This window comes from Equus przewalskii, chromosome 5 (assembly GCF_037783145.1).
Source record: "Equus przewalskii isolate Varuska chromosome 5, EquPr2, whole genome shotgun sequence".
In the NCBI taxonomy this organism is placed as follows: Eukaryota; Metazoa; Chordata; class Mammalia; order Perissodactyla; family Equidae; genus Equus; species Equus przewalskii.
This window is the reverse complement of record NC_091835.1, coordinates 27,025,883-27,051,102: the sequence shown is the minus strand read 5'-3', so window position 1 is coordinate 27,051,102 and position 25,220 is coordinate 27,025,883. Positions and strand designations below refer to the sequence as shown.

At 57.7% G+C, this 25,220-nt stretch overlaps 1 protein-coding gene across 1 annotated transcript; it reads right to left on the bottom strand.

Annotated features, from left to right (window-relative positions):
• Window positions 1-715: 715 nt before the first annotated feature.
• On the bottom strand, window positions 716-23,524 carry GAL3ST2 (galactose-3-O-sulfotransferase 2). The gene is made up of 4 exons (XM_070620315.1): window positions 22,754-23,524; window positions 5,936-6,019; window positions 4,155-4,425; window positions 716-3,459 (listed from the first exon to the last, which is right to left on the bottom strand). Exons 1-4 carry the CDS (start codon window positions 22,852-22,854, stop codon window positions 2,641-2,643), a joined length of 1,275 nt encoding a protein of 424 aa, XP_070476416.1. The 5' UTR covers window positions 22,855-23,524; the 3' UTR covers window positions 716-2,640.
• Window positions 23,525-25,220: the final 1,696 nt, after the last annotated feature.

Below are 25,220 nucleotides of genomic sequence, written 5' to 3'. Positions count from 1 at the left end.
GACTTACTGGGAGAAGCTGAGGACGGGGTAGGAGGAGCCACAATGCAGAGAGGAGAGGGGTGGGGCCCAGTTCCGCAACTGCACCTGCAGGGTCATCCCCCCATGTGACTCCTGACCACTCGCACACCCAGCAGAGAGCAGCCCCAGGAGGGGCCAGCGGGGCATGCAGCACTTAATCTACTGAGGTGGCTCTGGTGGTACACAGCACTTCTGCCCACCCCTGGGACAGCCCAGACGCCCCCAGCCGGCAGCCTGTGCCCAGATAAAAGCCCAGGGGTCTGTCTTGAACAAAAGGAGAAGTCGGGTGCCCCGGAACAGTTACCTCAATCTCTCCGCCTTGCGGGAGCCCCACTCAAACCCATCTCCCTCCCGGATCCCCCAAGTGGGCTTCCAAGCCCTTCGCCTGTGCAAATCCCCCCTGCATCCGGACAGGGGTGACTAACAGGGTGCCAACCAGGGCCCCGGAAGGAGCTGGCCCCCTCACAGGCCTCGCTCCCTCTGCTCGCGGGGTTAATGTTTTAGTTAGATGTCAGCTTTCTCAAACAAGGAGATTTCACATAAAAACCTGTATTCCCAGCTTCTTTTGAAACATCAGAGGGTCTGCCTCCTGGGTTCCCCCCACAGCCATGGCATCACTGGCTGGGTCGAGCATACCCCTCCTGGTCACCCACCCTAACCCCGGATCACAGAGGCCTGGAAATGCCCGTCGGGAAAGGAGTTTCAGCCAGACTCTGAACCCCTGGCTTTTATTGGCTATGTGGGGGCTTCAGCAGGGTAAACGTTCCCTTTGGATGGAGAACCTGAACACAGTGTCGCCGAAGCTCTCTATTACCGCGTGCACTGTACATTGTAATAAATACCCCCATGTTCCCCTCCCAAAAGGCAGCACCAGCCTACATTCCTGCCAACCTCAAAGGTTGACGCCACTGAACTGCCGACGCCACTCATGTTCTTGAGTTCGGTGCCACAGAGGGTGGGTCGGTGCCTGTGGACCTGACGCTGTGGTCTGAGCCTCTCTCTCCGTCTCCTGAGACCAGTCTCCGTTTCTAGGAGCAGCCGCGTCTTCTCCTTATCCTGGACTCGCACGCTCGCCCTGTTAGCTGCGGCGCAGTCTAGTTTCCTTTGGGGGCTGGAGGAGCCTGCCCGATGCTCAGGGCACTGAATTTGACTCTTGTCTTTCCTCAGATCGGGACAGTTTTCCCATTCCTCGCTTGCCTGTAGGGTCTCATCAGTCGCCCTGGCTCTCCTGTCGGGACTCCTTCCTGGGCCTGATTTCCCTTCCCGCCCGCCCTCAGGGTCTCCCGCTGCGTCGTCCTGGGGGTTGTGGATGGTGATCCTCCGCACTGTCTCCTGGCTGACCCCGCCTCTGTGCAGTGTCCATCCTATTCGTCACGGTCTCTATTCCATTTTTTGGAAGTCATTTTTTTCATCAAATATTCTCTTTTATTCTCAAATTCACTGCACCATGTCCTCTACTCTCACTAGAATCGTTCTTCTCAATGTTCCCTCCACTACTGGTGTGCAAGGGAGCTGCCGCCTGCTCTGCTTGTCTCAGAGTCCCCTCCTTCTCTGAAATGCGGGCTCCCCTGAAAGGTGTGGACATGCCTGGACACAGGGGCACTCCGCAAGTGCCCGGGCCCAGCCGACAGGCTGAGGATCCTGACGGGAAGGAAGGGGACTCCCAGAGCCGGGCAGACAGGCCCAGGCTGAGCTGTGACAGTGGCTCTGCTTCCTGGGTGCTCTAGGCGGCCGCTTTTCAAAGGGCACATGGCACCTGACACGGTGAGTGCATGCCACTCTCACCCCGACTCAGCCAGGGGTCACGTCCTGCCAGGCAGGGTGTCCTCAGTCCCTCCCCATGAATGACAAAGAGGGGCGCCTGGAAGCTGCCCTCCTCTGAGACTGCATCCAACGTGGTCTCCATGGCAACCAAGGGTGCAGCAGCTGCCCGAGCCTCTGGCAGGCTTTCCCTTCACTGGACACTCGGGGGGACTAACGGGAACTTGGCCTGTGCTCTGGCTAAACCGTGGGTCTCATAAGGAGTCGGAACATCTCTCACTCTAAACCCATTGGGAATAAGCATCCCAAGTCAAATGTCCCAGACCCCGCCCCCTCGTCCCGGCTCCCGGGGCCCGTCTTCGAAGCACTGCCCATGGGTCTGTGTCTCAGTGACCAGCGCCGTGTCTCCGTAGCCGGCAAACAGCAGGGAGCCACTCCGAGCTCCTTCAGGGACCCGGCCCTGCTGCCCAAGGCCCTCCAGATTCCCTGGGCTTGTGTTCTTCCGCTGGGCAGTGTGTCCACACGTGTGCTTTCTGTGGGGAGGGTGTGGACGTGTCATTAAATGTCACTCCCTTTCCTCCCTTGTAGGACTCTTCCAGGTGATGAACAGGCTCACGTCCTCGAGGAGGCATGCCTCTGGTCCCAGATTTGGGCCTTCACCAACAGGTTGCCTGCAGGTGGACAGAGCGGGTGGGTCTCTTCACAGGCGTCTTCACCCTCAAGAGCAGTGGTCTGGCACAGCCTGGGTCCCCGGGTGCCCCAGGAGCCCCTCTCCTAGCCTGAGGCTATGCCCATGGCCTCCCAGGGATGACAGGAGATGGGCTGGTGTCAAACAGGGACCCTCTCCCTGGTGCCAACGCTCTATGGCCCCCGGAGGGGTATGCTCTTGGGGGGCTTTTCTGGGAACTGCAGGGCGTACAAGTGGGCCGTGTACTGGAGCTCGGGGATGACCATCCTCAGACACATCTGCAGCGTCTCATTGTCCAGGCCCTGCCGGATGTTGTAGCCCAGGATGTCGGCCTTGCCCGCCTGATAGGGGCGCAGCCGGGGGTCCGTGATCTGCGAGTCGTTCTTGGGCTCGCCGTCCTGCAGGCACAGGGCCGTGAGCTCGCGCCGCCGCACCCGCAGCAGGGCCACCTCGGAGCGCAGCTGCCGCGGGCCCAGCTCCGCGCCCACCCTGAACCAGAAGGTGCGGTTGAAGTGCTGGTAGAGGCGCCAGTCCAGGGCGCACCAGCGCTTCACGCGCTCCTGGCTCTCGGGCGTCAGGCTGGTGATGCTGCGCTGGCTGCGTGAGTTGAGCCTGAAGGACACGACGTCGTCCAGCCGCCAGTGCAGCAGGTGCCGCAGCAGCACCATGGACTCGTCGAAGTACTCGGCAATGAGCACCAGCTGGAAGCGCTGCTCCACGTCCGCCAGGCGAGCGCGCACATAGCTCTCCTCAGCCGGTGCGTTGTTGTCGAAGCCCAGGTCGAACCACATGTTGTTCCTGGCATAGACGTTCTGCAGACCGAGGCTCTCGTTGTAGTAAGCCCAGGGCGAGGCCAGAAAGACGTTCAGGCTCTTCGCGCCCTGGAAGGCGGGGACGTGGTTCTTGTAATAGATGAAGGAGGACTCCAGCTGGAAGATGGGGTTTCTGAGGTTGGAAAAGTAGAAAGTGCCCTTGGGCATGACCTTCTGCACCTGTTTGGAGACAGAACAAGAAAGGCTGCTGACTCTCCGGGCTCTTTCTGGCACCCAGGAGGCAATGGTCTCTTCTCCCCTGCACTCCACAGCACACCTGTTCTCTGCTCCATCACCTCCCCCACCTGGCCTCCCTGCCTGCAGTCCAAGCCACCTTGCTCCCCTGCCCACCACTCTCCACCGGCATCCAGAATGATCCTAAAACACCTGAGCCAGGTTATGCCCGTCCTCCCCCACCTCTCTCCCCCTGGCTAAGCTTTGGAAGGTCGAGGAAGCCCCCTGAAAGGGGTGACCACTAAGCTGAGACGTAAACGACCAGAGAAAGAGTGCAAAGAGCATCCCCACCAAAGGGGACAGCATGAGCAAAGGTCCTGGGGCGGGAAGCGCTGGACAGGTTGGGAACCAAGAAGAGGCTGGAGAAGAAGAGGGAGAGGGCAGCAGACCAGGAGGTGCCTTTGTCTGATTCCAAAAGCAACAGCAGACGACCGGCAGCCTGGAGAGGCAGTGTGGCCCATGCTGTCTGCACTGGGCCTCACCCAGCCCCCGTGCATGGCTCCTGCCAGGTCCCTGCACACACACCCAGGACCCCTCCCGGCCCATGGTCACACCACAAAGTCACAAAGTGCATTGCAGGCCTGGGGCTGAGTCCCGCCCCCATGCCCTGCGGAGGGCGCACCCCACCCCCCCAGCCGCACCTCCGGCAGGTTAAACCTCAGGTGGTTGCACATGATGTTGAAGCGCTGCTGCAGGCCGGGGCCGTCCTGCTCAACCCCCTCCACGTAGCGCGCCAGGAAGAGCCAGGGGTAGCCAAGGTGGAAGCTGGAGCCAGTGGGCAGCGCCACCGACAGGTTGTGCGTCTCTGCGAAGCGGAAGAGGATGTTGAACACCGTGCTGCTGGCCGTCTTGTGCGTCTTGAGGAACATGACGTTGGTGACGGGTGGCCCCTTGGCCTCACCTGAGAGCAGGCTGGGAGGAGAACAAGGTTGCCATCAGCGAGGGAGCCCCCCGAGCCCCTAATCAACACCCCTAACCCTGAGAGACCCTAACCCAGCAACCCCCAACCCATTCCCCAACCACATGACCCCCAACCACATGGCCCCCAACCCAGCAACCCTCCAACCATATGACCGCTAACCCAGCAGCCCCCCAAACTGCATGACCCCCAACCACATGACCCCCAACCCAGCAACCCTCCAACCACATGACCCCCAACCTAGCAACCCTCCAACCACATGACCCCAACCCAGCAACCCTCCAACCACATGACCCCAACCCAGTGACCCCCTAACCTGCTCTCCCAACTGCAAGACCCCAAACCTAACAAACCACCACTGGTACCCCCGACCTGGAGATACCCCAACCCAGCAACCCTACCACTCACTCCCCCAAACTGCATGACCCCCAAGCCAGCGACTCCCCAGCCTGGAGACCCGCAAACCATCTCCCATGACCATGCTCCCTCCAATCCAAGATCCCCCAACCCTCACTCCCCGTACCTGAAAACACCCCACCCTGTGCTCACCCAACCTAGAGACCCCCAATCCTGCTGCCCTGGAGCTACCCACTGGCACAGACACAACTGCTCCATAAGTGGCTGTACCATCTGCCCCCCACGTACCGCAGGCTGGGCCCCCAACCTCCTGTCTGGCTCCCAGGGCACCTGGCATGGCTCTGGCCTTATGACCTGGGCCACATGTCTGGCATTTCTTGGCTGACCCTTCATGCTAGGACTGTCCAGCCTGACCACAGGGCCAGAGTGGACACTGGTGCCCACTCCTGTGATCTCATGATGATGCCCACCCAGCCTCAGACTCAAACCAGGAGCAGCAGGCACCACCGCCCCCCCCCCACCCGCCACAGCGCAGGGCCCTAATGCAGGGGAGGGGCCCTGGGTGTTGAGGAACAGGATCCAGAGGCCTGCACTGGCCCTGGGGACAATGGGGGGCCTGGTAAAGAGTCTCAGGGGGCTTTGTCACTCCCCCCTCTGCTGTGGAGATCCCATCGGGGGCAGCGGGGCCAGGGGGAAGTGGCCTGGGGCCACAAGAGGGGGCTGAAGCACTGGGCCTGGGTGGCCATCCATGTGGACCCCAGGTTTCACAGAGGACGTACCACTGGCAGGCAGGGGAGCAGGGGTCCTGACCTCCCCAGACACACCCTGGGCCCCAGCCCTGCCTCCCAGCACCCGGTTGCCCTCTGTACCCAATAGCTGTGCTCAAGACAGCCCCTGCTTGGGCCCAGAGCCCTCCCCAGAGGCCTGGGCAGCTCATTGCCCATGGGAGACACTGAGAGGGCCCCCACAAGGAAGGACCCACTCCTTCTCTTACAGAGGGGAAACTGAGGCCCAGTGGAGAGGCAGGACCAGCCATGGTCACCAGGTAGTGTTGGGTGCCACCCAGAGGTGGGCAGGCTAGGGTCCCAGGCACGGCTCTGAGAGGGGGCAGCACCCAGACTGGGGGATGCCCAATGCAGGACTCACCGTGTGTGCAGTCTAATGTCCACGTGCAGGAAGGTGGCCAGCAGGAATAGGGTCAGGGCCAGGAGGAGGATGGCCCAGAAGCACCTGTGGGCATAGGGAGCCTATCAGCCCCCGAGTCAGGGGCACGGGAGGGGCCAGCACCACCCACTCCCACCACTCCACTTCCCCATCATCCACATAAAGCTCATATTGAACACCTCTGTGTACCAGCCCATGGGGGCCCTGGGGTCCAGGATGAGACCCAGGACAGGTAGCAATCATCTGACTCCACCCCTACAGGGCCCCCCTGCTGCACCCTCCACTGCTCAGAAGCCAGAAGAAGCCAGAGGCAGACTCATTCCCTTGCGGTGGGAGGGCAAGGGGGTGAGCTGACGGGCTGGAGGCCAGAGCAGGTCAGAAAACCCCCAACCCTGAGCAAGGCACCCCGGGAGGCTGTGGCTCCCCAGAGACCCCTGAGCCCACACTCCTGAGGGGCACATCATGGGAGAGGGGTGAGAGGTAGGACATCCTGGCATTCTCCCCCTGGGGGAGGGGAGGGTCCCACAAGAAGAGACCCTCCGAGGGCCTGCCTGGTTGTCAGGAACTCGGCAGGTGGGGTGCTGGCGGTGGTCCTTGGCCTGGGATGCCTAAGGGAGATGCTGTGACCAGATCAGGGAGGAGACAGGGCTCGGACAAGGGATGCCCCATGGAGTCAGGCAAGAGCCCCCATGCCTGGCAATCCCCTGGAAAAGGGAGATGCAGGGCCCCCCACCTCCAGCCTTCCATGAGCTGAGGCACTCACATTCAGGCAAGGCCCCATGGAAGGCTCTGGATGACAAATGGACAGGCCATGAGGGGCCTCCCTGCCCCTCCCCACCCCAGGACCACCTCAGACTACAGGGGGTGGGGGGCCCAGGAGAGGGAGAGGAAACCCCAGAGTGTGTCTCTGTCCATGTCACCCGCATGCAGGCCACCCAAATTCACATCCCCACCCTGGGCTTGCCCATGTTTCAGTGGGGCATCTGAAGGCATCACAGTCGCCAAGATCCAGACCGTGACTCCCCATCTGCCCCCCAAACCCACCCCCTTCCCCCTCAGCAGCTCCTCTCTGCCCTGTCGGACCCCTCTGGCCCCCACCCAAAGCGAGCATTCAGGGAACCACCGGTCCTCGCCCCCGACGCGGCTGCTGCTGCTACTCCTCTGCTTTGGGGAGGTGACTGACAGGGTTTCTTCATAAACAATCTCAAAATTGAACATAGTCCCAAAAGGAGAATTTTTAACTAATAAGTCAATTCTAAAGTTCAGACGGAAGCAAATCACACAGTAACAGACAGGAAAATTCTGAAGGATATTGGAGAGGAGTGCCGGGTCTGCCAGATCCTAGAAGGTCCAGAAGACCAGTCTCTGAAGCTACTTGTATTAGCGCAGGACAGGACGAGCCGGGAGGAGGGGCAAGCAATGGCAAAGGGGGCTTTCCAGGGTAGGAGGGGCAGATTTCCCCCTCACCCACTGATCAGAATGAATTCCATTTGGATCAGAGACTTAAACGAGGCGGCACGGCGTGCCCAGGGCTGTCCGCTCTGTCGCTCGTGTTCCCGTTGGTGCCACCTCTCAGAACCTCCGAGTTAAAATGCCAGCGAGGATGTGTCCAGGAATCTATCCTGTAGTCACTGTGTGTCCTTATCTCGGCACCCGATATGCTCTACTGCAGAGTCCCCTGGGCAAAGGGAGGTCACGTGCCTTGCCGGAGGCCACGCGCTTGGACATGGGGAAGACGCCTGTGGTCCAGAGCTGCGTTAACCAGCAGGCCACACTGTCCCCACCCACACAGCGTTCACTGCAGCCAGTCAGGGAATACACAGAAGCCAAAGAAATGCATGGCTTTCCTTCCACACGGGGCAGTGCAGGGAAGTCACGAGGCTGGGGTTCCAGGTGGAAGACCCAGCAGTGACCGAGAGCAGAGCCACATCCAGCAGAACACGTCCAGCGAAAAGACCCAGGTCAGGACGGAGCAGTGCCATGGTGGGGCGGGAAAACCGGGCTGATGCCAGAAACCCTGAGGGTTTGCCCCGGGAAGGGAAACGGGGTGTTGGCTCAGATTTGGAGACAGGACTTTGGTATGACGCCGCCTTCCCGTGGGAAGCGCCATGCCTGGATGCCCAGGGTCTGTTTTCTCTTTAATCAGATTGTCAGCGTTGGAGCTATCAACACAATTTTGGCATTTTCGTTATGGAGGTCCTGTGCTTACATTGTGTTTATTTCAATCTGCTAGTTTTTGTTGCCATTATAATGGAATATTTATCCACATTCTGTTTCTTGGTGCCTATTGCTAGAGCAGAACATTTTTTCCAGTGTACATTGTATCCAGTCACTTCACCACGTGGCCCGTCACCTGTTCACTCTAGAATTCTGGTGCCCCTTGGTCTTGGCCACGTCCCTGTTGTCTGGGAGGAGAGGGTGCCCGGGCTCGTCATGTACACTTCCCGACCCAGGCCTGGAACCAGCACATCTCCATCAAGCCCTGGGTCCTATTGGTAGGAAATGGTCTTTAGGGACCATGATCTGGGGGCTGGGGGTGCTCACGGCTCTGGGAAGGTCGTGGTTTCTGGGCCTTCTCATGGGACAGAGCTAGGAACCACACACACAGATGCAGGAGCCCTCGTGAGTTCACACCAACCTGTGCAGCCCCAGCTCCAGCCCACAGCTTTTTTGGTGACCCTCTTCCTTCTCCATGTCATCTCCTTTCTTCCACAGGAGTGTGGTCTCAAAGATACAGGGGATGGTGGAATTCGAGTACCCCAGAATTACTCATTTGTTTCACACAAACTTCAGAGTTAAGCCTTTTTCTGGCATGTGCTGTCCCCTCTCTCCACCACTTTCAGCTTCTCCTACTTCTGCATTTCCAGACCATACAGACACTCTGTAAGCTGTCCCACTCTCACCTCCCCTTCATTCTCCATGTAATTCTCTCCTGAACGGCAGCCCCCATCCCCTCTTTATGACAACAGAGCTCCAGCTCCACCTCAGGGAGACTCGCAAGAGCCAAAGTGGGACAAGTCATGGGCCTTACTAAGCGTTAGAACTACAGGACTGAAGCTCTTCACCTGGGCTTACGCCCGGGGCAGGCGCGATGGGAAAGCACGGGGGTCAGCCCGCACCAGCCAGCCAGCCTGCGCACAGACACGTTGAGATGCAGAAACAGGAGCAGCAGGTGGGACAGCAGCCAAGACAGAGGGAGACGGCAGCTGGCACGGAGTGGAGGCCCAGGGAGCAGGGCCAGTTCCAAAGGGCCCGGTCACTCGCACCAAGTGAGAAGGGAAAAGTTTTCCCAAGCCCCAAAGGGGTGAACTTTCTTGGCACAGTCGGCAGGATTTCAGAGAAACCTACCGGAGACCAACTGCAATCTACACTGAGCTGGCATTTGGTGCCAACAGGGGCCCATTGAGCCCCATCACTGCAGTCTTCAGGTGACCCCAGTGAGTTCTCCTGAAACCCAGACCTCCCTATCTTAAGTCGATGGTCCAGAGTTTATATGAGCCATTTCAAGCCTTAAGGCTAAGTATCTTAAGGGGGTACCAGTACATACTCTAGGTAGGAGGAACCTAGGGGGAATTCCTGGGAAAAAGAAACCTAGGGAAAATTTCCTAGGCCAGGGGAGCCTAAGGAGAACTTGGGAGTGAATGGAGCAGACTGATCTTTTAATTTGGCTTTAAATTGGAAAGAATTGTGCTTATAAATTCTGAATAAACTGCTTGATAGAGAAATGAGAATCTGAATTTATTCACCTCTGAAGAGAAGGGACACCAGCTCCTCCTGGCCAAAAGATGCTCTCAGGTGACTGAGAACCTTGTGGGTGTCAGAGGATCAATCCTTGCAATGCATAGAGCTCCCATAGGGAACTCCACCATCATTCACGTTAATTAATTACGGGCTTGTCCAGGAACGTGCATATGAGAATGGGTCCCCTCTGCACTCCAAGCCCCCACAGCAGTCTTAGACTGCTAGCGGGAGAAACTGAGGCACGTAAGAGACTGTTTATAACCTTTCTTTAGGGAATAACACTCACAAGCAACACATTTCTGACCCACTACACTGTCCCTAGAAATTGTTCAGACTTTATAGTAAAACTAAACTAAAAGAAAAGTGGGAAGTCGAGCTTCAAGAAGCTGAGCAGTTCCCAAGTGGTCAGTCTCCCCTCGGAACTCCTGCTGGCTTTGTGCTGAAACTTTCAAGTGCTTAACGAAATAGGGATAGCTGTAAACAGCTGGCATGGTAACTTGGGAAAATTTAGAACTACAGTGGCCACTGTGGGGCTTCTTTTAAAGAGCCAGACAATAGAGAAATTTTTAAAGAGTCAAGCTCACCACCTTCCAGCACAATTGCTCAAAAACTAAAGGTTCAGGAGGCTGTAAATATTTACATATTTGGTCGGATGGAAATACAGGTTGCACTCCATTCTCGGCTAAGGATCCTCCCAAACTGCTGTCAGCCTCAGGGGAACTACAATGGCCATTAGAAGTGACAAATAAAAATGGCAAGCAATAGGATATATTGGAGTATATGAGGAAGCCATTTGGTATAAACCTAATTCGGCCTGACTTTGTTTTTTCCAAAAGGGTCTGCGTGTGGCCATTGAGCATGCATTGTACATCTGCTTAGACATTTTGAGATAAAGGTGCAGCTTCCCTCCCCCTCCCAACGTTGGCATCTCCTTGAAGATTAAGCATCTTTCTTTAGGCTGGGAACTGATTGCAGTGTTCATCTGTGACCGCACAGCTTGAGGCAACAGACCTGCCAGCCTGTGGGGTTCACTGAGACAGCAGGCCTATCTGCTGTTTCCATCAATCACTGTGCTGACAGAGCAGCCTCGTGACTATTGTAAAAGGGACATTTCAATCATATGTGAAACATACTCTTTGAGGGTATATAACCACCCTGTATAACCCCACTTCTTTGGAGTGCTCTGTTCCTTTGTGGAAAGACTCTCCCGGGTTATAATCCTCAGATTTCAGCTCAGAATAAACTCATCCAAATTTTCATTTATAGATTGGTTATGGATTATTTTCGTCGACAGAAGGAATGCCTGCATTAGGTAAGATTATTTAAGAAAGTGCACTTGGAAGCAAAACCCATAGTACATACACGAATTAACCCATTGGGCACCTCAAAAGATCATTGTATGGGGGAAACAAGACTTTTGGAAACTTTCTCCCACTGTGGCTCATAAAGCCTATACTCACGCTATATGCCCAAAATAGAATCAAGGGAAACTATGTCATGGGTCACAAGGCCACTTTCCCCTCGTAAGGGACCCTTTGTGGTATGGCAATTGGACTTTGTTCAAATGCCACCATCTCAAGGAGAAGTATATCTTACAACAATCTGTATGTTTTCACATTGGCTTGAGGCTTTCCTCTCAGAAGAGCAACGGCTTTAGGTAAATTATTATTGGAAAGGATAATTCCTGTTTGAGGAATTCCTCCCGAGTCACACAGTGACCAGGGAACTTATTTCACCAGACAAGTAATTAAGTCTATTTGTGACATTTGGCCCCTAATGCAACATGTTAACTAATAGCACAATCAAAGCAATTGGCAAAGCTTTCAGAGGCCTTTAATCTCTCACGATCAAAGGCTCTCCCACTAGCCCTCCTCAGTCTTAGAGCAACACCCTCTGGTAAACATCGCCGTCCTCTTTTGAGATAACTGGACGGCTTATGCAATTAGATAAAGGGATGTATGAACCAACTTTGCTTAAAGGAGATATGTTACATTATTGTCGAGGTCTCATTGAGGCACTTAAAACAATTGAGAGGTTAGTAGCTGACTCTTTTCACAGTGAGCTCCTGGGAAGACCTTACGGATCATGGACTACAATCTGGAGATTTTTTTGTTTATTAAAAAAGACACCAGATAAAAGACTCTTTGCATCCCTGTTGGAAAGGACCATACATACCAGGTACTTTTAACCAGTTCATGAGCTGCAGAATCAAAAGGCATAACTCATCGGGGCCAGCCCTGTGGCATAGTGGTTGGGTCTGGCACGTTCCACTTCCACAGCCCGGGTTCAGGGGTTCAGATCCCGGGCACCGAACTACACCACTCATCAAGCCATGCTGTGGCAGCAACCCTCGTACAAAATAGAGGAAAGATGGCACAGACGTTAGCTGAGGGCAAATCTTCCTCAGGAAAAAAAAAAAGGCATAGACTCATGGATTCACATTTCCTGTTTTTAATACAAAGGTTTCTCCACCTGAGTGGATTTCAGTTCCTATTTCTGATACCCAGCTTCAACTGACCTGGTGACCACTAAGCTGCTAAGCATCTTGTTACAGTAGTAAAAAGAGACATTCTTGTCATATGTGATGGATGCTCTTTGTTCGAAGACAGTACATAACCACTCTGTACAACCCACTTCTTTGGTGGGATTGTCCTCCAACCTGGGCTGTAGTCCTCAAAGTTGGCCCATAATGAACTCACTCCAATTTTGATTTACCTATTGATTATGGATTATTGGCGTCGACAACTTCTAGGAGGCCATGCTGGGGTCACAGGGTCACGCACAGTGTTCCTATACTACAGTCAAGCCACTTCTGCTGAACTCACTGGACCCTCCCAGGGAAGATGGCTCATTTTCTCCTGGTACTGAGGACAAGGAAGCCCCAGTAGTTTTATAGCCCCATATAGTTGGAGTTTAACCCCTCCTGGACAAGCGTGCGTGGAACCTTAACAAGGCTGGTTTCTCCCCTCTCCATCTACTCAGGCATCACCTGTTCCACCACGTAAAACTCCCCTCTGCAAACACGGCATGTTTATGCGCCCATTACAGAGAAGTTTACTTAATTCTAGCACAAACTGACCATCTGTCTGAAATTTCTGCTTTAACATTTACAATGCCCTTTGGCCTTGAGGCAACATAGATGTGTCTTGGTTCTTCGCAGCTGCCCAATTAGGAGGACGAAGCCTTGAGAGAAATGCAGGTTTCTAAAGAGACATTCGTCCTTCGCCCAAAGACCTTCTGGTCCAAACGCCTATGGGGTAAGTAGGATGGTGGGTGTTGGAGCAGCCAGGGAAGGCATTCGCCTTGTGGGACCTGATGGTCAGCCCAGCGGGGCCGAGGCCCTTGGCTGAGCCTCGGGGCTGCGGCAGGAAGCCACCTCCGGGGCCGCAAATGGGTAGCGTGCTCTGCTGAGATGAGGGACAGGGTGCGGAGGAGCAGCTCCCCGGCCTGCTCTCTCTCGCACATGGGAGTGACTCAGCTGCTCTTTCTCTAAGGAGAGTTCAGTGGTTGCTCAACTTTAAAGGGGTGAACAGTTTGGTATGCAGAATGCATGTCAGTAAAGCTGTTTAAGAAAATAAAAATAAATTTTAAAAATATTTTTAAAGAATTCAGCGGCTAAACAAAAAAAAAGCAATTTGAAAGCCAATAATTGTGGAAACAAATTATTAAATAGAGCTGAAAATGATAAGCCCCGTGACATACTTCCGAGTGCTCTCAGCTGAAGGGGCTTCCGACAACCCCCGGGAGCTTGCTGTTCAGACCAAGGGTCCTCTGTGGCTCCCTTTTCTTATCAGAATTTGGATAAATTCCAAAATTCCAGAAAACCTCACACTTCCTGCATCTGGAACCCTGGGGTATGTGGTGGGGGTGGGGGCTGCTGCCCTTCTAGAGAACGTCTGAGAGGTTCGTTTCCCACATTGCCAGCCATCTGACCACAGCTCTGGGTCAGACCTTGCTGTCAGGGATCACAAAGTGCAGGTCCCAGCAAGTGGCACCAGCAGCAGCCCGCAGCAGAGAGGCCCGGGGGCCAATCGGTCTGCCAGGTGTGGTGTTGGTCCAGTTCCGGTGAGGGCCAGTTGGGAGAGCGCCAGGGCCCCCGAGGCCAGGGCCCTGGGGAGCAGCCGGCTGACAGGCGAGTGCCTCCAGGTGGGGCCATTCCCAGGCCGTTCAGGGAATGTTCCTGGGCATCTGGGTAAGAACCAATAAAAGATCTAAAATTCTGGATAACAAAGTCTTAAGACATCCTACCTGCAGCTCAGGAAACTTGTGGTTTTGATAATCTTGTTTACTGTGAGTGAGATCCATGAGGGTTTTCATGGAAATTGGTTTTTAGATCCAGGATCCCACACGTCCCTGCAGTTCTGTCTAACCAGCTCGTTAGATGTGAACATTCACCTCCGTGGGGCAGTAGAGGCCACAGAACCAGATGTCTGGCCATCAATCAGTGGTCGGCCAATTTTAGCTAGAATCTAGAAAAACAATCGTGAGCCTCATCTCAGCTTACAAAACCCAGCACTACAGGTTGAAAGTTCTAGGAGGCCTTGGGCCACACCTGATCATCCGCCCTGCCCTCTCTCTCCCCTGGGTCGTCCCGTCACCTGAGGAAAGCAGAATGCCCTGGAAAGGGCCACAGCCCCCCCACACGGTGGTCAAGCGTTACAAAGCCTTCCACTTGTCCTCTGGGTTTTTTCAGAACCAATTCTCCCTCAGCTGATCCAGGGCCCCAGCCCAGGGCTCATGTGTAGGATCCGGAGTCATCAGATAAAGCCACGCCCCAAGGCGGTCACTGCTGTCTGTCCATCCATCTCCCTTCACCTGGGCTTAAGTCCCAAGTGTGCAGTAGGGCATGGGGACAAGCTGAGGGGGTGGGTGCAGTGGGAGCCTTTAATTAGCTGGGGCTGAGGACAAGACTGAGCAGTTACTCAGGGCTCCCTCCCCACAGACAAGTATTTGGCCGGAAAGGCTGAATCCTCAGGAAACCAGGACCCCCCCCCCCCAGGCCCCTCAGCTCAGCGCTCTGAGAGATCAGCAAGGAGCCAGCCTCCAATGACCCACAGACAGATCAGCACGAGGCAGGGGGCAGCTCCCGGCGCTGAAGACCTCGTCCAGCGCCAGGGTGGGTGGAAACCGTAGGCCAGCAAGTCTGGAGCACAGAGCCCCATAAAGGCCAAACCGTCCATCCAAACTCAACACCCCAAGTGATAGCAGGAAGGAGTGTGGGCCACCCACCCCTAGGGATTCTTCTAGAAAAAGGAAAGAAGGCCAGATTGTCCCTGCCTGCAGGATGTGACACAGAGATGCCGTCCCCACAACCTCTCCCCACCTGCCACCCTCCCATCAAGATGCCAGTCCATTTCCAAGACGCTGGCCAGTTTGTCACCTCGGGTGACCACAAAGTCTGCTGGATGCCAGTGCACCCTCCGCTGCAATGGGGCTATGGGGCAAGGGGACCATGTGGCTGGTGCCTCCACTGGCCCTATAGGTGCCAGCATCCTGGACTTGAGACCTGAAGCTCTCAGTGTTGCTCCTGCCTCAGCAGCCCAAGGAAGGTGCCACTCGTGCCCCCAGTACAGCTGAGAGAGTTCTACTGCCAAATGGGTGAGTCAGATCCTCTAGGGCCAGGCTGGAGAAGGAGGAGGAGGGTGGGCAGGGCATTCAACTCCTGGTCTCCCCTGAGCCCCGGGTTCCCTCCCCAGCACATGGGGCCACCTCGGAGCCCCAGGTGAGCCCCCAGGAGAGGCGGCCTCATGGCCCCTTCCCCAGACCCCACAGACCACAGCCTCCCATCCTGCCACTCAGCCCTGCCTCAACTGGGTCAACGTGAGGGTGGTGGGGTCACGCCCTGCCCTCTGGACCCCTGCAGTGTGTGCGACCACCAGGCAAAGGGAGGGTCGGTGGTCACTGCTTTTGCCGCAGAGGCTGAACGTGAGGCTGGTGTCCTGACGCCTCCTCTCTCCTGGTGGGGCTGCTCCCGGCAAGAACCAGTGGCCCATGATGCTGGGAAAATGTGAGACAACTGGCAAAGTACTTTCAATTTGGCCCTCCCAGAAGGTTCCGTGGCTCTGAGAGCTGCCCCGGGGCAGATCAAGCCTGGTGCTCACAGAGACGTGCCAAGGCCAGGAGGCTAGGAACCAAGCCACTCCCAGGGCCAGAGTCAGGAAGAATGTGACCATAGGATCTTCAGACTTCCGCCTTCCTCAGTGCTGGGCAACATCCTCCTCCCGCCCTACGACAGGCCCTCAAGGCCAGGGCAGTCAGCCACAGCGGTCAGGATGGCTACGTCTCAGAGCTGCAGAGTCACCTGCCACACATAGTGCCTTCCGGAAGGCGTGGACCTGAGCCCATCCCGTGGGTGGCAGGAGCTTCTCTCTGAGCGTCTCTTTCAGCTGGTGTGTCTCTCAGTTGGTTCCTTGGCTAATGGACTAGGAAACCGCGAGGGCTGCTGTCCCCCATCAGACAGGCTCCTGAACAGCCCCCTCCCCCTGGCCCAAGCCCCCCTCCCCCAGACCTGCACCAGCAAGCGGCCACACCCGGTGGGCGCCCCATCTCAGCGGGCCCACTCTGTAGACACCCGTCCAGTGCTCAGTCAGGGTGACACGCACAGACAGGCCAGCGTACTGGCCGTGTGGGGACAGACTGTCAGGCTCCAGGGTGCATTTCGGGCACAAACCAGGCTTTTCCCGAGAGCACTGGTGACTCCTGACAGCAGGAGTCACCCCGACCAAACGAGGGGGGGGGCAGGGCAAGTGTCCTGGCTGCCGGGCATCAATCATCCCCAGCCGGGCCCGTGGCTCTGAGCCAGGAGGAACCGATCTGACTCTCCCTTGGGCCTTCTTTCCCACACTCCCCATCCACCCACATGTGGCCACCACAGTCGGGCACCAGCAGACCATTGCCAGGTCCCCCTTGCCCTGTCCCCTGCCTTCCCATACTGCCCACCCACTGTTCCTCCACCCCTGGAGCTGGTCCCAGAGCCTAGAGCCAGAGTCATGCAGCCACCACCACCCCCAGGTCACACAGCCCCTCACCAGCATGACTCCCCAGGGTCACACAGCACCCCCGGGTCACACAGCCCCTCATGAACACAACTACCCAGGGCTCACCACTCCAGGTTATGTTTGTGCCCCAGAAACAGAGCCGAGCCTCAAACAACCAGAGGCAGGTTTTCAGCAAACCCTGAGCAAGCGTTCCAAGGCCAGGACTTGGGGACACCTGGGTGCCCATTCCAAAAGCCTCTGTACAGTCAATGACCCCATGGCCTTGGGTGGGATCCCCGGCAGCGACAGGAGCCTGGCAGGGATGCCCCAAAAATCAGGGGTGACCTTGACCCTCACAGCAGCTGAGGAGGGGTTTGTGCCTTAATCCATCACAAGCCAGGAGCCTGTCAAGACTCCACAACCCACTGGGCCAGGAAGTCTGCTCTCAGCTCCCTGCAGCCCCTCCCACGGCCCAGAGCCCCAGACTCTCCCTGCCCAAGGTTGACCCCCTGCCCCTGGATGTGGCTGCTTCTGCCTGTCAACAAACCAAGAGTGCGGCAAGCGAGATGAGCTCCAAATGTTTGCACAATTCAAGGAAAATAAACAAGAAGCTCTGGACAGTAGTGCTGTTTGGGGTTGTGGGGACAGTGATTCAACAAGGCTGAAGGGACTCAGGGAGCCCCTTCCTTCAAGGGCTTTGAGCTAAACCCATGAGCCTGGGATGTGCAGGACGGCCGCTGCCCTGGTCTTGTGTCAGAGCGGCCATCTGTGGGACCAGCCGCGGCAAACCTGTTCCCTGTCCCGCCCAGCTCCCCCAGGGCCCCTCAGCTGCCATGTGCACAGGGGGCCAAGGGCAGCCAGAGGGACCCGGGCTTGGCCCCCAACTAATAGAGTGACCCTCCCCACAGGCTTTGTGCCTCCTCACAGTGTGGTGACAACCTCCACATCCCCAGGGAGGGGGACACCTAGGACCCTCCCCCTCTTGGTCAGTCCTCACCTGAGAAAGGGGAGTGGTGTCTTCAAAGAGGTTGGTCATGCCAAGCTTGGAGCCCACAGGGAGGGTGGGGATGGGCGAGAGGAGGGCACTCAGCGGCACTGGGATCTCCCAGAAGCACTCGGGGGCAGCCAGAGGAGTGAAATGCAAATCTTTTCCAGACCATACCACCTCCCTCCAAACCCAGACGGAGAGGAAAACTCTGAGGCCCTGTTCGTACAGGGGAAACAGCACCATTTGTTCCCAGAGCTGGCAGGGCTGGGGCACCCAGACCCCGTGAGGGGGAACTCGCTCTGGAAGCTCAGGACTCCCCTCTCACCCAAGCGACTGCCCTAAAATGCACATGTGGGCAACTGGCCCCGAAAAGTGTCAGGGGCTCAGCGAGGGACTCACTGACACAGGGAAGCACCGGAGGGGCCCAGCCACATGAAACTGACCGCAGCCCGGAGGCCAGGAGGTCCCAGAGCCCCAGTAGCCACTCACTTGGCCTTCAGCCAGGACACTAAATCATCGTCTCCTCATCCCTAGGCCTTGCATCCCTCCAGAGGCTCAGGCCCAGGCCCAGGCTGGGAAAGGACAGGGAGGGGTCCTTGCTATCTGAAATGAAGCCCAAGGAGGGTGATTCAAGGGAGTAATCATGAGAAAAACCCCCAAATCCAGTGACTTCTTTTGCAAGACAAACAAGACAGCTGGTTTCTGCCAGGTTCTCAGAATATCAAGGACTAAAGAAGTGTTTTGTTTCCTGCACTGACCCAGCCGCCTGGCTTACCTCTGCATGCCGCCCAGCGTGAACAGCATGCTGGCAGGTCCAGGTCAGGCCCACTGCCCACTGCAGTCGCTGCCAGCTCGTGGCCCCTGGACACAGGCACCAGCTGGGTGCCGCGCTGCACAGAGTCTGAACCTGACTCCCAGAGCAGGTCACCTGTAGCTCAGGTGTGAAGCCACGCCCTCCACCTCACCCCTGTCAGAGGGCTTAACGTTTGAGTCTCAGGAAAAACCTGGCTTTCCCTGGGCCCTGGCTGGCGCTGGCACAGAGTCTGGGCTTCTCTACAGGCCTCCCGTCCCGGGTCGCGGCTGGAAGATCAGCCACGGTGGAGGGCTGGCCCACCGGGCTCCCACCTGCTCACCTGCCCACCCCCAGGGTTCAGTGGGCCCAGGGTGGGCTCAGAGGGAGCTGGGGGCACCATTGAGGGCCCCTGGATCCAGAATTCAGGACCAGACGCAATTCTTCGTGTGTGAAATGACAGTTGAGCGTCAGTCGACAGCTTTGAGGATGAATAAGGGAATTATGAGACCAAATTTAAGAGCTTTTCTCCTCTCTCTTCTTGAAAGCTGGCTTTATACAATGAGAAAATTTAACTGTTTTTTACATCTGGGGCTGGGAAAGAACTTTCAAAAGAGGACACCGCAATAGAAAACAAAAATATTAGTAGATTTGACCACATGAAAATTCGTTTCTTTCTTCAGGAAATAAATATTCAAAGACAAATGCAGACTGGGGGAAATATTAGCAGCATTTTGACCAAGGGTTAAGTCCAAGAGAAAAAGACAAATATCCACATAGCACAATAGGGGGTACACATGGAGGCCTCCCCACACCAGGGCGGCCCTGGTTATCAGCGAGCCAGGAGCAGGCCAGCACCTCCCCACACACACTTGGACATTGCTGTGGCCGAGCACCAATGGTGTGTCCTTAGGCTGGGCCCATGGGCCGCCCTCCCACCAGGCCCCCTCTCTGTGCCACTCTGAGCCCTTTGGCAGCCCCACTGCCCTGGCCAGTGACTGGCACAGAGGGTGCAATAGAAATAAGGGGGATGGGCTGAGGGGCTTGGAGGAGAGAGGTGCTGTGGGAGGAGGCAGGCTCCGGAGATCCCCCTGCCCTTTCGGATGTAGGGGCATCTCACCCGGTGTGCGCGCTGCATCACACTCTCCCCAGGAGCTCCCAGGGGCCACGGCTTGGAGGGCAGGGGGTCCACCTCCCAGGACAATCCTCCACTAAAAGGGCGGAAGGAGGACGAGACCCCGCCTCTTGTCCCGGGGAGGTTCTGGGAGGGGCTTTGCTTTGGGGGAGTGGGAGCCAAGCACCATGCCTTTCACTTCTGTGACGGCCGGAGGGTGTTGAAAAGAGAAAAGGCGAACACGGCCAGAGAACGGCAGGAAGCAGTCCACAGACGGTACCCTCCCTCGCCAACAATCCAGGAAGCAGACCCAAATGAGGCGCCCAGACTACTGCACAGTTGAACTGTCTGCATTGTTGCTGTATTCGTCAGCAATTCCCCCACCAACGCTGCATCGCAAACCACCCTGATCCTCGGTGGCTCAACAGCAAGCATGTGTCCTCATGCTTGAGGGCCGGGGGCTGTGCCTCTGCTGACGTTCTACTTCAGTCCCTAGAAGCCACCCAGGTATGCTCCTTCCATGGAGAATCTCAGGGAGACTGAGACCACATCTCATGCTCTCTGCATTGCCGCCCCTCATATCTCACCGGGTAGTGAAGCCACATGGCCGAGCCCAAGGTCAAGGGGGAGGGCATCGGTCCACCACAAAGCCACGGCCACACGGGTGGATTGCTCTCCCACAAGGAGCCTTTCACAGGGGAGGGTATGCAAGTCCTTGTGGAACATTTCAGACACTCACTGATGTAACAGCACACAGTGTGGCCATTCCAAGAGGCCGTTGGGCCTGAGGTGCTGGCTTAGCCCCCAGACCCAGCCATGTGATATGTACTGGATGGAGACAGGGAGCGGCGACAGTGACTCTCCAGCACCCCTGGGAAGGGTTCCCACTGAGGGAGGGGCGTGGCCACAGACCCCGGGCCGTCTGTAGGCACTCCTCCCCTCTGGTCCCAGGGTCCCCCCTCCATCCCATCCTGGCCACAGTGTCCTGCTCTCTCGCCCTTCTCAGTCCTCTCTCCACAGCAGGGAGCCCCAGGGGAAGGTTTGGGTCATTGGGTCCAAAGGACACCTGGTCCTCCCAGCTACAAGAGCTGAGGGTTCCTCTGCTTTCTCTGGGTCGCCCCTCCCTGGGCAGGGATGCAGGTGTCTGCGCAGCTCCTCAGGGAGCCAGGGTGGAGCAGATAAGCCAGGGAAACAGCCATCATTACATTACGGCCGAGAAGTGCCATTCCTCTAAATCATCAGGGAGCACACGGGGCATGGGGCTCCCCTGTCAGGGAAAGGAGTATTCTGAATGACCAACCAAGAGTGGCCAAATGTCCATCCATTTACAGACAGAAAGGAGCCCCCAGTGAGGGCCAGGACCCTCCAGCATGGGGGATGCCTCAGGACAGAAGTGCCAAGACCCCACTCCCCCTCCTGCTGGGGCCGTCAGATTACTTTCCTCCAAATTTATTGTTTGCTATAACCTTCACCCTAACCCAACCCTCCAGCATAGTCAGCAGCCGCATCTCACAAGATCAAGTTCTCAGGCCCTTTGACACCTGGTGATGGGGCCCAGGAGAAATAGTTGCTGTGCTGAGACCCCGAGAAGCCCCAGAGTTCCAACCTGAGGCCAGGGAATCACAGGACCACCTGCCCTGGAGACTTAAGTGGGGGCCTGGCTCCGAGTCCTGGGGTATTGGCACAGATGGTGACAGGGGGCTGGGGTCAGGGCCGTGGGGCCTGTGGAGAAAGCCAAGAGCTGTAAGCCGGGTCCAGGAGCGAGGCCTGGCAGGAAGCCACAGCTGCTGCCATTAGCACGTGGTGTCCAAAGCCACCAGCCCCCAGAGGACCCTGCAGGAGCCGCCAACAGAAGAGAGAAGTGGTGAGAGGGCCTAGCCTCAGGGCTGGGAGGCTGGAGAGGAAGAGGCAGCTAAGGAGACTCAGGAGGAGGTGGGAAGGAGGAGGTGGGAGGAGAATGGGAGGATCTTAGGGGGCTTGGCTGCCAAGGGCAGCTGACAGTTGAGGAGGAAGGGGACCAAGGACTGACCACAAGGTCAGTGGGGGATGGGGAAGCCGGCAAAGGGAGGAGGGAGGTGGTGGGGGATGAGGCAGAACACACGACTCCTGACTGCTCAGTCCAGGGTTGGGGGGGCTCCAGGAGAGGAGACACGAGCGAGCACATCAGTGCCCATGGGAGCTGCCCGGACAGGGGCCCTAGGGACGCAGGGCAGAGAGGGGACACCGCCAGGGTGCAACGCTGTCCCCACAGCTGCGGGAGCTGAGCCAGCCCTGGGGACAGCGGGGACTCGGCCCTCCTTTCTCCGGAGCAAATTGGCACCCCCATGGCAACTGGAGCTAGGGAGCAGCCAGTCCTCAGTGGCCATGTGCAGCCTTGTCTGTACCAGCAAGTACTCAGCCATCTTGGCGGCCTTGGTCCACCTCCCACCCACCTGCCTGCTGGAGGCTGTGAACACAGAAGACTGGAGGAGAAACGGGCCCTCGTTGTCCTGCTAACAACTGTAAGCTGAGCCAGGTCCCTTCACCTCAGCCCCTCTCCGCACACTCACATCCCTCTTCATGTGAGTTGCGGTCTCGGGAGCCATACCGGCCCCTTCACGTCCCTCCACCCCCTCACTGTCATCAAGAGTCTATCCTGGACCCCCTGAACCCTACCTCCTCCCCCTCCCACCCCTGGCTAGGGGGTCTTGGGCAGGCTCTTGATGTCCCTCCTCTGACCCTCCGAGGCCCACGGGTGGGATGAGGGTGGGACAGCACCTTGGGCAGCCTGTGCTCCAGAACAGTGAGAGGACGGGGCTTCTTGTTCAGTCCCACAGGGGCCCCCACATGGGGTAGATGTCTCCCTGGAACCCACAGGGGCCTGTGCCTTCTGCCCTGTAGCTGGTGACCCTGCAGGCAGGACCAGGGTGGCCGCCCAGCAGCCAGAAGAGATGGCCAGCCTAGGAGGGAGGCCCACTGCCACTGCCTGCAACGCCACAGGCCCCTGGCGTCTATCCTGAGAAGGGGCCTGGATGGAGGACAGCAGTGTCACCCACCAAAGGCCACCCCAGGGGAGGCCGGGGGGCAGCATGGACACAGGCTCCCAGAGATGCTCAGGCCTGGCCTCACTGGCATCAGAGACCCTCAGCCAGGAAGCCGCAGCCCCCTCCCCACTCGCCTAGGGTGCCCCACGGCCTCCACCCCTGCTTACCTCCGCCTGCAACCCCAGGTCATGGTGCGGACGGCAGGCAGTGGGCAGCTCTCCACCTGGACATTCCCTGCACCCTCCGCATTCCTCCCTCTGGGAGTCATGAGGGGCCGCCTGCTCCACCTTTGGAGGGAATGCTCCCTTCCTGCCCAGCCCCCAAAACATCCAGTACTGTCACCAGGAGTGTCTGGGAGTCCCCTCTCCCATGTCAGCACTTACAGATGATGGGGCCCAGGGGCACCGTGCTCTCAAGTTAGGGTCCCAGCTCCCCAGACCTGGGCAGGAAGAATGGGCTGAAGTGGGGGGCCCAGGGTCCCTTCCCTGCACCCCACTGCTCAGAGGAGGGCTGGGGGAGCAGAACGGGACAAAGCAACGTGACAGATGCAGTGGCAGCCCCCAACCCCAGACAGGGCCCAGGTGGGCTCAGGGCCGGAGAGAGGGGGCCACCTGTGACCCATGGGTCCAGACCCGGAGCCCCAAGAGACCAAGGTCTGGGGGGCTCCAGATCACTCACCAGCAGACCCAAGGGGCAGACGGAACACCAGGAAGATGTGAGCCAAATCTGGGGTCAGGCACGGCACAGCCATACCCTGAGGACCCGAGGTCACCTCCGTGCCTGCCAGCTTCAGGCCCACACCACCCCACCCTGGGGGCCACCTCGCATAAGGGAGTTTACCGTTTACCACGTGCTGAGTGAGCTCTGCCTCCCCCAGACCAGCCCTGCTCACACTTGTGGCTCCTGCGCCAGACATGTGGCCTGGGTCCCATGGGGATGGCCGGCCTCTGGGCCAGACCCAGGCGGGAGGGGAGGCCGGGGAGGCCACGTGTTCCCTTGGCACTGCCCAGCACCCCAGGATGCGGCCGGCGCCACTGGGAAAGCAGAGGAGATGAGGGTCAGATCTCCTCTGGGTTCACGTCCAGGTCTGGGTGCAGGAGGCTCCTGTCCCTGGGGCTTAGGGGAGAGGAGTTCTGCCCCAACCTGGAGGGCAGGGGGGCCGTGGGCAAGGGGCTGGCAGGGCCCTCGGGCAGGAGGGGCTCGGTCCAGAGATTCAAGGTCACATCCCGTTCGCCAGGCCCGGGCTCAGGGGAGTGAGCGCCAGGACCTCTGCCAGCTGGTCACCCAGCAGCGTCCACAGAGGGCCCCACAGGTGGCACCCCCCTGGGCCTTGGCTTTGCACCGGGCACGGGAACTTCCCCCCCAAGGCCTGAGTCAGGAGCGGGGCCAGTCCCCAGGGCCGGGCACTGCCGCCCAAGCATCTCCTGCCCCAGCTCTGCTTCTAGGCCAGAGGGAGCCGAGTATACAAGTGGCCTGGCTAAACGGGTGCCACCCCTCCTTCCAGTCACACTCAGACCCATCTGCAACCCATCTCTCTCACTGTCCCAAGGGCCCATGGCCACAGAACCCAGAAGGCAGCTCTGGGCACTGCACACTCTGCCCGGAAACAAAGGGATGTCATCTGATATCTGGGCCACTGTCCCAGCTATTTGCACACCTCTGGACCAGGGCCAGCAAGGAGGAGAGGCAGGCCCAGGGCTCGGGGCTCAAGAGACGGGCTTTGTCCTGCTGACATTCCTGACCCCCGGCTTCCTTTCTCCTTATGTGATGTTTTGCGTGCGTGGCCTTGAGGATCTGGACAGTGCAGAATTCACGTGCTCGGCCTTGACGTGCACTCCACCAGATTCCGTGATGTCCCATGGCTGCTAGGAACGTGTTCCCCGAAGGCAGGAGGCCACGCTGCCCGCAGCCCGCAGCCCGAGGACCTGTGGTGCCGTCCAGACAGTCTAGGTCCTCACAGCTTTCAGCCTGCGTCAACCTCCAGATTCGGAGAGGCCTGTCGTCTACCCAGACATGACAGGGTTTTGTCAGATTTTCCTGCCAGCTCCAACAGTTCTTTCTGGAAGTATGAAAATTCAGGAAATCTTGTCTCTATGAGTGCACGTTTTATCATCATGAACAGGGTGTGCGCCAGCAGGCTTCCTGTCCCATGCTCCACTTTGCCTGGCTGTGCTGCGCTTCACGGATTCAAAGTCACCATCAACTTCAAGACGACAGAAGAAAAGTTGGGGGGGTGTCAGAGAGGCCCCTGCCCCCCAGGTTGCATAATCAAGAAGTGAGCCATCACATGCAAAGGGAAAGCAGAGAAAACAGTATGTCCCACCCTCAGCACTGTGAGCTCCAGGAACAAATGCCCAGCAGGAGGCTGGTGGGAGTGAGAGGCACCCCATCTTCATGGTGTCCACTGTCCTCGAGATCACACCAATGGAAAATGCTGGCACCTATCTCCCACATCCAGTCACTGTCACTTCCTTGACCAGGCTGCTGGCTATGGCAGCCCCAACCTCCAGTCCAGAAGCAGCTGGAAAAACACCAGCCTCAAACCTGGCTTCCAGAGGGTCAGAGGCTGACCACCAGGAGCCATCTGCTGACCTCGGAAAGATGGAAGACGGGCAGAGACGAGCTGTCTAGGGC

What these genes read in the sequence shown, in the direction of transcription:
- GAL3ST2 (XM_070620315.1), bottom strand. Translation starts at nt 22,854, where the DNA reads ATGACTCCCAGAGGGAGGAATGCGGAGGGTGCAGGGAATGTCCAGGTG. An exon ending in ACCTGGGGTTGCAGGCGGAG is followed by an intron (nt 6,020 to 22,753) that starts GTAAGCAGGGGT and finishes CTATGCCCACAG; the next exon opens with GTGCTTCTGGGCCATCCTCC. An exon ending in TGAGGTTTAACCTGCCGGAG is followed by an intron (nt 3,460 to 4,154) that starts GTGCGGCTGGGG and finishes GTCTCCAAACAG; the next exon opens with GTGCAGAAGGTCATGCCCAA.